The sequence below is a fragment of the Phyllopteryx taeniolatus genome, chromosome 6 (assembly GCF_024500385.1).
Source record: "Phyllopteryx taeniolatus isolate TA_2022b chromosome 6, UOR_Ptae_1.2, whole genome shotgun sequence".
NCBI classification, from domain to species: domain Eukaryota; kingdom Metazoa; phylum Chordata; class Actinopteri; order Syngnathiformes; family Syngnathidae; genus Phyllopteryx; species Phyllopteryx taeniolatus.
Window position 1 is genome coordinate 15,872,782 of NC_084507.1, and position 13,661 is coordinate 15,886,442.

Below are 13,661 nucleotides of genomic sequence, written 5' to 3' on the forward strand. Positions count from 1 at the left end.
ACTATTCTCACCATTACGCGACCTTCTTCAACGACTAAGTAGTTTTATTGCACTTTTGTTTCATTACAAATGGGGGATAACTTTCAGAGGGTGAGTAGTTTTACAGTTTCAGTTTCACGACACAGTGGTCAACTTTGAAGAGGTGAGTAGTTTTATAACATTTTAGTTTATACGGTGGTTAACGTATCATTGTACTGCACATGCAAGACATTTAAGGATATTAAATTGTCATCACTATGTAAATTGAACCTTAATTCACTACAATAGTGCATGAGGATTAGCGTTGCGGCCGAGCTGGCTAAATTTATAGCGAGGCAGGTTATGCTTTATACTTGTACGACTGCCAAGAATGTTAAAATGTTACTTTAAAATTGTCAGTACAGTTAATACAAGTTGAGCCTGAAACAAATTGACTTGACATATTTTGGGACATTCCCTTTGTCCCCGCCAGCGTGAAATGATTAACATACAGGCACCAATCATGTCACCCTGTTCCCAAGGCGATTGGGGGGGACGTGGTGACAAGATCGGAGCCTCGATTAACGCGGCGCAATTAAAACATGTGGAGGCACCAACCTGTTCATCACTTTAATGAGTTTAATTATTTTAGCGACAAACAAAATACGGTGTCTCTCTCTCTCTCTCTCTCCATCCATCCCTCCTTCTTCATCTCCTCTATCCGAACATTTCGCTGGCCTCTCCACAAACGACGAGGGCGGTAAAGAGCGTGGGGGGTCCGAACGAATTTTTAAAAAACGAAAAGAAAAAAAAGAAAACTTACATTAAAAGAGCACGGCGTACAACAGTGGAGTGGAATCAGGAGACGGTCGGACACAGGAGACGGTCAATGGAAGATTCTGTTTTCACCCCCTTTTACTACACACACACTCACTCTCACACACACAAACGAGCAACAAATCCTTGTAACATTCTGTTCACATTGAATCTCAATGGAAACAACAAGCGTTCCACCAAACGGCTCGAGGTCCGAGTCGATGTACAGTATCTTGGATGTGACAGTTTTCTGCCCTACTACTACTACTACACATTTTTAAAAATAATATACAAAAAAAAACAATACAATAAATAAGACAGTTAAGACAACTACGGGCAGGAGGGAAGTCAAGACGGGAGAAATGGAAGGAGAGAGAATAAGAAGTGATACTTTTTTGTTTTTTTTTTGTTTTTTTTTGCGCCCTCCGGTACCAGGGATCGGGAGAAAAAAAAAAAAAAGTAATACAGTATTTACAGACTGCGACACAGAATAAAACAGTCTTGTCGCTAGGACGCGCCATCTACTGGAGGAAGAAAAAAATAATTACAAGAACAAGAATAGAATAATGATTTTAAAAAAAATAAAAGCTAGTTGATATTTACAGATTAGCTGTGTTGTGATGGAGGAGGAACGAGGGGGGGAAGGATGAAAGTTCAAGATCTGCGACAGGAAGTTGAGGGCTGCTCCGGAGGAAGTAGCTCTTGGCCAAGATGATGATGATGGTGATGTTTTTGGACCCATCCATTTAGCCTCCTGAAACACTATCCAGCTTACATGACCAATCAAGACAGATTTTAAACGCCAAATATTTGTACAGAAACTCCCCACTCGCACATTAAAAAGGCAAGTTAAAGGAGGAAAAAGAAAGGCTGCTGCAGTGTGCTTCATTTGTCACAAAACTTTTAAAATCACCTCTCATCTAAAAACGACAATTAGCTGATGCTCTACTTGTTTAAAAAAACTAAATGGAGTTGGGTTTTTTAGGGTACAAAGTGACACTCTGGAGGAGCAGAGAGGGTTTTTGTACCATTTTTTTTTTTAGGAGCGGTGTGTGTGATTGTCATTCTCCAAAAGCAAAATGGCTGCTGCACATAAAATGAGCTACATAAAAACGAACATAAAAAAAGAGGGGATAAAATGTCCATAAAACAGAGAATGCATGTACAACCCCAAACATCCCACATTACCTGGACTTATAAAGTCAGCTTATATATATATGAAGCCTATCATGGGGGGAAACAGCAATGCATGACGTGTGTGCAAGTGTATATAGTCTTTCTAAGTGTTGAGAGGAAGAAGAGCAGAATGGGAAGATTAAAACAATAAAAGCATGGCAGGGTGGTGTTGGTAGGGGTGTGTATGATGGCGTTGGCTGCTCAGGTACTGTTGTTGACGGAGCCTGGCGCCGAGCCGGGCTGGGCGGTACTGTCTGACACACTGCCATCTGCAGAGCGACAAAGGTATTACATTTGTCAGTAAAATACACAAAAGTAAAAAAATACATGCATTTAATATTCCACATAAAGGCTTATGCACATAATAGCATTGCAAGACCAATAACAAATCAAATACAATATCTAAAAAATGTGTATCCTAAAACCCGAAAAAAAAACATTTAGCTGCGATGGGTTTCCTGCCATCCTACAAACTATTAAATTGTATTTTTTAGTTTGACAAGTCATTAAAATAATGTCCATAAATCCTTTGACTTTAAAATAAAGGAAAAAAAAGAAAAAAATGTTGATTTACAATTAGTAAATAAATGGAGAAAAAAAAATTCAGGATAATTTGTATTTTTTTTACTTTGAATATTCATTGAAATGTCTGCAAGTCCTTTAAATTAAAAATAAAATTTAGAAAAAAAATCTTTGTTTAAGGAAAGTTGTTTTACAATACAGAAATAAAAAACCCTCAAATTTACACTTGAGAAGCTGTTTTTCAAATTCAAATGAATTAGATAAAAACAATTTTTTTTAACAAATTTTACTTTTCATGCTATGCAAACAAATATTTTAAATTTAAAGACTTGCATTTGTTTGAATTAAAGTTTAGAAAAACTGAAAAATACCTGAAAAAGTAACAAACAAAATGACATTTTTATAATCAAAATGAAGTGGAGAAAAAAAAAATTCAGATGTTTGAAAGAAAAAGGGTGAAAAGAATGTAAATCCATTAAAAGATGAAAATTATTCCGGCTTAAAAAAAGCCTTGAGCCACATTTTGCCAGTTGTTGTCACTTGGTACTGTGCACATCTGCCTCACAGTTATGAGGACCCGTGTTTAAATCGGGCCTCATTTGTGGCGTTTGCATGTTCTCCCGTTGATGACTCTAAATTGCCCATAGGCGTGCATGCAAGGGTGAATGACTGTCTATATGTGCCCTATGATTGGCTGGCGACCAGTTCAGGGTGCACCCGGCCTCTTGCTCAGAGTCAGCTGAGATAGGCGCCAGCACGCCCGTGACCCTAGTGAGGATAAGCAGTACGGAAAATGTATGACAAAATTTACTGTGTATATGTTCAATAGGGCTAGTGAAAAAAATGACTACAAACAAAACAACGTTTGCAATGTTATGCATAAGGGTGTGTGAGTGTTTGTGTCTTCTACATACCATGTGAGCCAGGTGTTGTCTGTGCACGAGCGTGAGGAGGAATGAGTGTTGAATTCAACTGGGGCTGGATAGACAGCTCTAAGGAGACACAGCAGAAGGCAGATAGAAAAAAACCAATCAGGCTTCACTCCCCATCAATTTTTTCACATAACTGATGAGTGTGTACGGAAACAGACCGACGGGACTGAAGTTGAAGAGGAGAGGCAGTTCCCGCCCACTAGGCAGGCGGGTGTTGGGCTGGCGCAGCTCATCGAAGAAGGCATGTGCGCAGGCCTCTAGCGGAGACAGACGGGTGACTGGCGTGTATTCCAGCAGTCGAGAGCAGAGGGCGATGGCCTCCGCCGGCGTGCGGGGCTTAAACACCTGGTTGGGAGGCATCACAGTTAACTTTTTTTTTTTTTTTTTTTTACCTCCTAGATTTGTTTTATACTGCTGTTGGACAAAACTAGGGAAGAAAAAAAAACCAAAAAAAAAACCACCAGGAGCAAATTCCGTAAGAGGTAAATGACAAACCAAATTAATAAATAAATAGTTGCGAAAGCTACGGTCCAAATGAGGCTTTAAAAGAATATTTGTTTACAACACTAAAATAAAATAAATTAACAGATTCCAAATTCTAGCTTTTGTTTTTTCTAAATGAACAATAAAAAATTGGAAAAAAATAGAGCCTTTCAAAATAATTTGAAATTATTATTTTTAAATTAAAAATAAATTGGCAAAGTTTTTAAATTCAAGCTATTACTTTTTTAATGGGGAAAAATTGGGGGTGGGCCCTTTGGACCCCTAAGTCAAGATAAATAAGAGTCAAAATTTTTAAAGAATATATTTTTAATCGAAATATTAAAATGCACAACTGAGAAAAAAATAAGGCAAGAAAACAGGGCTTTTAAAATGTATTTCTCATGCACTTGTTCACAAAGAGGTGAACCTCGCCCCATCTTTGCTTGTGAATGACTGAGCAATTCAGGGAAGCCCCTTTTATACCCAATCATGGCACCCACCTGTTCCCAATTAGCCTGTTCACCTGTGGGATGACCAAACAGGTGTTTGATGAGCAACTTTCTCAGTCTTTTTTGCCACCTGTCCCATCTTTTTTGGAACGTGTTGCAGCCATAAAATTCTAAGTGAATGATTATTTGCTAAAAACAATCAAGTTCATCAGTTTGAACATTAAATTGTCTTTGTAGTGTATTCAATTAAATATAGGTTGAACATGATTTGCAAATCATTGTATTCTGTTTTTATTTATGTTTAACACAACATCCCAACTTCATTGGAATTGGGGTTGTAAAATAAACCCCCCTATCTGCAATCAAGTAAATATATTACTACATGTACAGTAATCAAGACGTTTGTAGGTGGTCCAAATTACAATGCCTCGTCTTGAAAACAGAAGTCTGTACTTTGTAGCAGGCAATCGTCATGTGGCATGAGATCAAACAGATTTGAAGAGAGATATTGATTTGACTCCTGTGAGTCATTCAAAATTAATTAATTACCTTTGTCCAAGGGTGAGCTTTAATCTGTGGGAATTTGAACTCTGTGTAGTTGGGGTTCATCTCTCTGATCTGTTCCCTTGTCGGAGTTCCAAGAACCTGACAAAAGATGTTTAAAACACTGGTTAGAATTATGAATTATTATCTTTGTAAAAGGCAGAATTTCCAATACCCGTTTTGTATTGAATCTCATCAGATTCAACTCCCTGATGTATGTACCTTGATTATCTCTACTAACTGGTCCACACCGCTGTCCCCCGGGAAAATGGGCTGGCCCAGTAGGAGCTCGGCCAGCACGCAGCCTGCCGACCAGATGTCGATGTTGGACGTGTAGTCGGTGGCGCCGAAGATGAGTTCTGGGGCGCGGTAGTACCGCGAGCAGATATACGACACGTTGGGCTCGCCCCGGACTAACTGCTTCGCGCTGCGGGTTCAAGCGACAGTGGACAGAAACAATTAGGGAAGGACAGTTGACCAGCATTTTTATTTATATTATAAACTTAACCCAATTAAACTTTAGGTACTATTGTACCTATTTTATGCCTTCAATGAGTACAACTTAACTGTCAATTCAAACATGATTCCATGTTACAATAAGTTTATCTTTATAAAGGCTATATTAAGTGTTATACCTTTTGTAAATCATTACCAGTAGTAAATGGTAACAGTTTTAAGAGTAAGTGCTGGCCCCCTTATTCGGTGAGTTCAAGCTACTACCACACTTTTAATCAATCCATTTGGTTAAACATAAGTGAGCAAACCAAGACATGTAAGAGAGTTGACGCACACGGCAATGGAAAGAATGTTGAAGACAAAAGAGTGTAACGTGTGCTGCTAACCTGCCGAAGTCACAGAGCTTGAGGATGGCTGTCTCTGGGTCCACCAAGAGGTTTTGGGGCTTGATATCTCTATGACACACACCCTGGGAATGGATATAAGCCAGGCTCCTGAATAGCTGGTACATGTACACCTGGTGGGATGGACAAAATGGTTCAATGCATAAAAAGTCCACTGAGATGATTTGTATTCATAGTCTTGCCGTTTTACTATAGTTTTAACTTGCACGTGACCTATACTAAGCTTGAGTCAACCAAGGCTGTGGCTTCCAAATGTGGGTGGTGGTGGCATTAATTGTGACTCACACTGTCTTATAGTTGTGCAACGGCTTTTCGACAGAATTATCAGACGTTAATCACAATGCCTTTTCTCACCAAAGACAGTAATGTATGCGTGGGCTATTCTTCATGTCATAGAGTCATCAAGCATAGGAATGGTGCGTGGTGTCGCATGCAGACCGCAGTGCAATAAAACCATTGTGTGAGATTCTAAAATTTAAATGAAAAAAACTAAATTGTACACATACATGCTTAACATTGGGAATAAATCTTAACATCATGGGGGAAAACTCAAAATTTGGAGATGCATTCTTTTAATCTGGTAGTAACTCACATTTTCCAGAAATGTGGGTTTGAATGTACAAAAAGTAAATGTGGTTTTTAAGAGATGGGGACTCAAAATTTGGAGATACATGATTTTCATTCGGAGAAAACCCACAACATGTGAAGGTATACACTTCTTTTGGGCGGGGGGTACACAAAATGCAGTGGTATGAATACATTCGCAGAACTTAAAGCGTTTCATTGGGGGAAAAAAAAGTAAAAATATGGCAATACATGGTTTTCATAAAGGGACAAAAAAAATATAATTGGAGGTACAGTACATGCTTTTCATATTAAAAATAATAATAATATTTGGAGATACAAGGTTTTCGTGAGTCAGGGGTTTCCAAAATGTGGAACTGCATGCTTTTCATTTGGGAAACGTCAAATTTGGCATATTTTTATTTGAGCAAAATACACCGTGTGTGGAAGTCCATGCTTTTCATTAGGCTTTACACGATCAGGATTTTTGGGGCCGATCAGAGAGTTTAAAAAAACAATAACCGATCACAAGATGGAGGAATGTGTCTATTTAAATAACCTGTTCATTTACTGTATATACTTGTGTACTTAATTGTTAAAAAAATTATATTTACAATAAATAATGTATCTTTGTTCCTCTATTTATGCCAGTGAGGCATAGTGACAGACAGAACAAATGAACGGTCTTCTATTAGATGGCAGGAAGTAAATACAGTAATTAACATATCCACTTTTTGTGACATTTTTGTTTGTTGTTGTGCAGTGAGATTTTTCAATTGTAAAATATGTTCTTTGGCTACATAAAGCCTGGAAATCACTGCTCTAGACAAGTCATGTATTCTAATCAGTCAGGTCAAACCAACATTAAATGACATAACTAATGGATGCTAACTTCCTGTAATTAAATTATTTTTAATTAAAATCCTTCACCCACACCAAAACTTGAGCGCATGATTCGACAGAACGGCGGCATGTTTACGTCCAACCGTTCATGCTACTACTAGCTTGCTAGGCTACATAATGTTTTATTGCCTGCTTGTGAGCCGTATCGTATTAAAAGTACGGGAACATCAACGAACGTCCTCTCCTGTCCTGAGCGCTGGTGACCACCAACACACGGTTTTCCCATTTTGTCCTTATAATACAGTCGAGCCGGTTCGCTCCACTCTTCTTGTCATCGCCACGGTAACAAGTTTATCCGCTCGCATTTGAGTTGACAAGATAAAGCCCAATGATCGTAAAAAACGGGATGCGGTGGTATCGGAATACAAGATTTTATTGCAGTAGTCTGACAGTGCAATCGTGAAAGACCAAATTTGTCTTGTAGTCTGATCCCGACATTACGTGTTGCCTGTCTACGACGTGTTGTCTGTCCCACACTGCCGACATGTATTATTTTTATTTTTATTTTTTTTAATCGATGTTAGCTGGGGTAGGCACCCCCACGACCCTAGTGAGGAGAAGCGGCTCAGAAAATGGATGGATGGATGGAACTTCATTGGCCGTCAGATATTAACAGTACTACGTCAAAAGACACGCGGCAAGGCTAAAAAACTAGCTTTTGGATTCAAATATACTGTGCACGCGGCGAGGGGGAGTAAATGTCTTTTGAGGAGCCAATCAATGACGTCATTCAATGGCTCGAGGAATTACGACAAAGCTGATTAGCATAAAATGCTAAATATCAGCTGATACCGATCAGCCCGATAAAAATTGGTGTAAAGTCTACTTTTCATAGGGGAAAACATCCCAGAAATGTAGTTTTTTTCCTTCCCCTGGGGGAAGCAATATTTTTAGATACTGTATGGTGTCTCCTTAGGCTAAAAATTTGGCAGTACAGTATGTTATTTTTTTTATTTGGCACAACTCATAAAATGTGGCGAGACATGCTTTTCATTGGGGATTAAAGGTCCTGTATTTTGGCAAACCAACTCTTTCTAGTATTTGGGATGTAATATTGTTTCAATGGTGCCTCAATAAACATCCATCCATCCATTTTCTGTACTCCTCCTCACTCGGGTCGCGGGCGTGCTGGAGCCTATCCCAGCTATCTTCGGGCGAGCCTCAATAAACGTGAAATATAAATTAAAATCATCCACGCATTCCTAAGTGCCAGACGTTTTCCTGCCGAGAGGCCTGGAATCAGGTCATTCAAATGTCTCAACCTTATCTCCGTCAAAGATCTCCACCTTCCCTTTCCGCTCCCGAGCCAGCGCTGTCAACATAAACGTGTGCGCTCATAAGTGGGTCTTCTATACGGAGACAACAAATCAGCGGAAAGGGGGCGGTCTTAGCCAAATACGGACAAAGCGGATACAAAACTGGGTCAAATAGAAGTAGCTGTCAGAGGAGTCTTTTCTGGACATTTGTATGACAAAACCAAAGTGTTTTTTGAAAAGAAATTGATACTTTTATAGTAAGTCCATTTTAGAGAGGCACTAAATAGCCAAAATATGGGACCTTTAAAATTATATGCGCTTTTCATTAGGGATAAAAACATGAAAAAAGATTCCTGCTTTTCGTAGCGGGAAAATTCACAAAACTTGGGAGATGCTGGTTGGTGCAGAGGGTAGGCATCTCAGCATGACAAATCACCATCATCATCATTCATTGCAAGCCTCACGATGCATCACAGCGTGATAAAAGACAAAAAGACTAAAATCGGAGCGACATTGCTTGAACAGGCAGAGAAAGTGAGTGAGGAGCTTAAGACATGCTGTGACGGAAATGTAACCCCGGAGGCAGAAGGATGAGTAAGACGTGTCTGAAAGCTTTGAGGAAACTGCAGGCTGAATGAAGCAGTGACGTGCCCCATGAGATAATCGGAATGTTCCCTCTCTGCTGCGACACACACAATAAAACACACCCTTTAAAAGCCTTTGAAAAGACTGGGAGCCAAGTGGCTTTCCCTCCTGCGGTGCTACTGTAATCCTTGAAGAGCCAAACAGGAAAACATCCGCTGGGTCATTTACCTTAAGCAAACAACCTTTACTTTCAGTCTATTCCAGATTGAATTTTGTGTCATTCCACTAGATATTTTGTAAGGATCTCTGTTTAAACTGGCAAGTGGAAGCAAGAATGTGATGAGAATGTGGTGTTTACCTTTACATAAATGATGGGGATGGTTGTTTTGGCCTTATTGAAGTGCCGAGCCACCCTGTACACCGTCTCAGGGACGAAGTCAAGCACCAGATTCAGGTAGACTTCATCTTTCTGCACAAAACAGAGAGAGGGAAACATGGGAGTCGTATACAACTATATAGATGAGATCACTCTTCATACTCATGTCTATAACTACGCAGGTACAACGTTGCAGATGTAACGGTCAATCAAAAACACCATGTGGTGTCACATTTGCCCTTAAAAAAAAAAAATGCTTTCCCAGCGGTTATGAGGCGAAATTCAGCCGTCCGCTGCCAAGCCATACCAAAACATCATACACAATATTGTGTTTTACAATAAAACTTAACTATACTCATAATTTAATATTTAAAAGGCAAAGTGTGGAGAATCCAGAAAACACAAATGCCGCCAATGAATGTTCCCTCCTTTTGTACAGTGGGTTTAGACACCCTTAAACGTTTTACTCGTTGTTATATTGCAGCCATTTGCTAAAATCATTTAAGTTCATTTTTTTCCTCAATGTACACACAGCACCCCATATTGACAGAAAAAAACTGAATTGTTGAAATTTTTGCAGATTTATTAAAAGAAAAACTGAAATATCACACAGCCGTAAGTATTCAGACCCTTCGCTGTGACACTCATCTTGAACTCGGGTGCTGTCCATTTCTTCTGTTCATCCTTGAGATGGTTCTACACCTTCATTGAAGTCCAGCTGTGGTTGATTATACTGATTGGACATGATTAGGAAAGCCACACACCTGTCTATATAAGACCTTACAGCTCACAGTGCATGTCAGAGCAAATAAGAATCATGAGGTCAAAGGAACTGCCTGAAGAGACAGAATTGTGGCAAGGCACAGATCTGGCCATGGTAACAAAAATATTTCTGCTGCCCTTCAGGTTCCTCTGAGCATAGTGGCCGCCATAATCCTTAAATGGAAGACTTTTGGGATGACCAGAACCCTTCCTAGAGCTGGCTGTCCGGCCAAACTGAGCAATCGGTGGAGGTTTGGCGAGAAAGGTAAAGAAGAACCCAAAGATCACTGTGGCTGAGCTCCAGAGATGCAGTCGGGAGATGGGAGAAAGTTCTAGAAAGTCAACCATCACTGCAGCCCTCCACCAGTCGGGGCTTTATGGCCGACAGAAGCCTCTCCTCATTGCAAGACACATGAAAGCCCGCATGGAGTTTGCTATAAAAAAAAAAAAAAAAAAAAAAAAAAACACATCTGGGGCCGGTTGTTCAAAACTTGGTTATTTTTTTTAACCACTGATTAAGTAGACTTAACCGACCGTTAAGTTTAACGGCACAGTTATCTTGTTGTCCAAAACTCGGTTAACTTTAACCGGCTGTTAACTTGATATTAAAGTTGACACACCTCAGGGCCACCGCTAACATTTTAACAGTGTGGTTAACTCTCAAGATGGCATTCGCGGCTAACGATTTCGCTTCAAACTTGGTGTGTATCATCTCAAGACACGGGACATTGAAAGTTGGGAAAATAACATATATTTCATATATTTATTCAATAAATAAGACATGACTGTGATCTATTTGGACATTTGTAACGATCTTACATAATGAAGTCAAAAACAAATATTGGAAATAGATAAACATTGCATCTGTATGAAGCACCCATAAAATGTCCATATTTTCCTTGTCCACGGTAACGTGAATAACAGTCTAAAATTTGATTCAATTAGATATAATAATATAGGTTAAAATAGATCCAACAAGCCAAAAGAATTAGCTTATGGGTTTATTAAGAATAGTTGATTCTGTCCCACAATGAAGTCAGTTTTTCACTAAGAGATATTGACAATCATATTACATCCATGTGAATCACCCACAAAATATCTGCTGTGAAGTTTTTACTGATTTTCTCTGTCCACTGGATCTTTGAATACCATTTAAAGTTCGTTCAAAGAGACATGGCAATGATGATGCATTTTATATAAATATACGCAAGTCATTAGTGTTTATATTATTATATTTCAAATTATACATAAATTTAAAAAAAACAATAGAAAGTACAATGAAACCTAAACTGGCATTCAGTATAAAAAAAGAGATGAATTCATTTTGTTTTTGTTTGTTTTTCAAACCATCCTTATCAAAATTAAACATGGGGTATGATAATTATTGCTTGATATGAAACATAAAATCAATGAATCCTCTATAAAATCTCTAGTAATTGTAGGTGATGCCCCTTCTCTGTATTCAATCTTTAAAAAAAAGAAAGCTGTACGTGTTTGGAACATGAATATTAATAATAAATTCAGTGATTTTCATTTCAATATGATACCTATTATCACGATAGACACCCCTTAGTTGTTCCTGAAGACTATATTAGACTATAATACAGTGTACAAAACCATAAGTTTATGGTTGTTTAATCTTACAGGAAAGTTCACCAAGATTTGTGCGAAATGGCCAAGTCTGCTCACGACAGTTTTTTCGCTAAACCGGAAGTCAACAAAATGAGCAATTGTGGGATATATTGGCGCTGACCAGTGACGTCAACCACACGGTTAACTTGGACGGTGCCGTTAACCCAGTGATTCCCAACCTTTATTGAGCCAAGGCACATATTTTACATTTGAAAAATCTCACGGCACATCAACAAACAAAAATGTCACAAAAAGTGGGTACACAAGTCAATTATACACGTTCTGACATCTAATAGAAGAGCATTTATTTGTTCTGTCTGTCTTGATATGCCGCTGGCATAGATAGATGAACAAAGACATTATTTGTTGTAAATAAATTATATTTTGACCAATTAAGTGAAATGTTATCATTTCCCACGGCACACAAGAAGAGCTCTGGTTGGAAATCACTGCGTTATCCAACGACATGACTAACCATGTTTTGAAAAACCCATTTAACGGTCGGTAAGCTAACGGCGGGTTAAGAATTTATCCGGTGTTTAGGGGTTAACCAGTGGTTAAAATAACCAAGTTTTGAACAACCGGGCCCTGAAGGACTATAAGATGGCGAGAGATAAGATTCTCTAGTCTGACGATACCAAGACAGAACTTTCTGGCCTGAATTCTAAGCGGTATATGTGGAGAAAACTAGGCACTGCTCATCACCGATTCAAAACAGTCCCAACAGTGAAGCATGCTGGTGGCAGCATCATGCTGTGGGGGTGTTTTTCAGCTGCAGGGACAGGACGACTGGTTGCAATCGAAGGAAAGAGGAATGCAGCCAAGTAAAGGGATATGCTGGACAAAAACCTTCTCCAGAGTGCTCAGGACCTCAGACTGGGCCGAAGGTTCACCTTCCAACAAGACCCTAAGCACACAGCTAAAATAATGAAGGAGTGACTTCAGAACAACGCCGTGACTGTTTTTGAATGGCCCAGCCAGAGCCCTGACTTAAACCCAATTGAGCCTCTGTGGAGAGACCTGAAAATGGCTGTCCACCAACGTTCACCATCCAACCTGACAGAAGTGGAGAGGATCTGCAAGGAGGAATGGCAGAGGATCTCCAAATACAGGTGGGAAAAATGTGTTGCATCATTCCCAAAAAGACTCATGGGCGTATTAGCTCAAAAGGGTGCTTCTACTAAGTACTGAGCAAAGGGTCTGAATACTTATGGCTGTGTGATATTTCAGTTTTTCTTTTTTAATGAAGCTGCAAAAATTTCAACAATTCCATTTTTTCTGTCAATATGGGGTGCTAAGTGTACATTAATGAGGGAAAAAATGAACTTAAATGATTTTAGCAAATGGCTGCAATATAACAAAGAGTGAAAAAAGTAAACGGTTGGTTGCACTGATGGTTTTTAGCATTTATTTTAGTTTTAACAACTTAAATCAAAACAAATTTAAAATTAAATTTAACTTATTGTGCTGAAGTTTAGGGAACCACATATAGAAGTAAGGATGTCCCGATCCCATTTTTCACTTCCGACGCGATATTGCAGCTTTGAATTTTGGCCGATAACGATATCGGTCTGGTACAATATCAGCAATAATCATACACACTTATTTTGTACTATGGGATGTTAGAAAATGATTGATCAAGTAATATTACTCAAACAAAGTACAATGATCAGCAACAGTAGGTATGAGAAAAACTGACATCAACCAATGGGCTACATGAAGTAACTAAGAATAATGTACTACAATTGAATAAAATAAATACAATTAACATAAGAAAATCCTGAAAAATAACTACAATAAAACCAATAACAAAAAATATACTTAAATTGCTACATAACCATGCT

The 13,661-nt window shown here is 38.8% G+C and overlaps 1 protein-coding gene across 1 annotated transcript in view; it reads right to left on the bottom strand.

Annotated features, from left to right (window-relative positions):
- Positions 1–575: 575 nt before the first annotated feature.
- The window catches only part of gsk3ab (glycogen synthase kinase 3 alpha b), a 31,675-nt gene continuing 18,589 nt past the window's right edge, over positions 576–13,661 (bottom strand). Inside the window, exons 5-11 of the mRNA XM_061777041.1 lie at positions 9,406–9,516; positions 5,722–5,852; positions 5,102–5,306; positions 4,886–4,981; positions 3,563–3,749; positions 3,387–3,464; positions 576–2,219 (exon numbers count right to left, since the gene is read on the bottom strand). Coding sequence (XP_061633025.1) covers positions 2,152–2,219; positions 3,387–3,464; positions 3,563–3,749; positions 4,886–4,981; positions 5,102–5,306; positions 5,722–5,852; positions 9,406–9,516 — 876 coding nt within the window. The 3' untranslated portion in view covers positions 576–2,151. The remainder of the gene's footprint in view (positions 2,220–3,386; positions 3,465–3,562; positions 3,750–4,885; positions 4,982–5,101; positions 5,307–5,721; positions 5,853–9,405; positions 9,517–13,661) is intronic.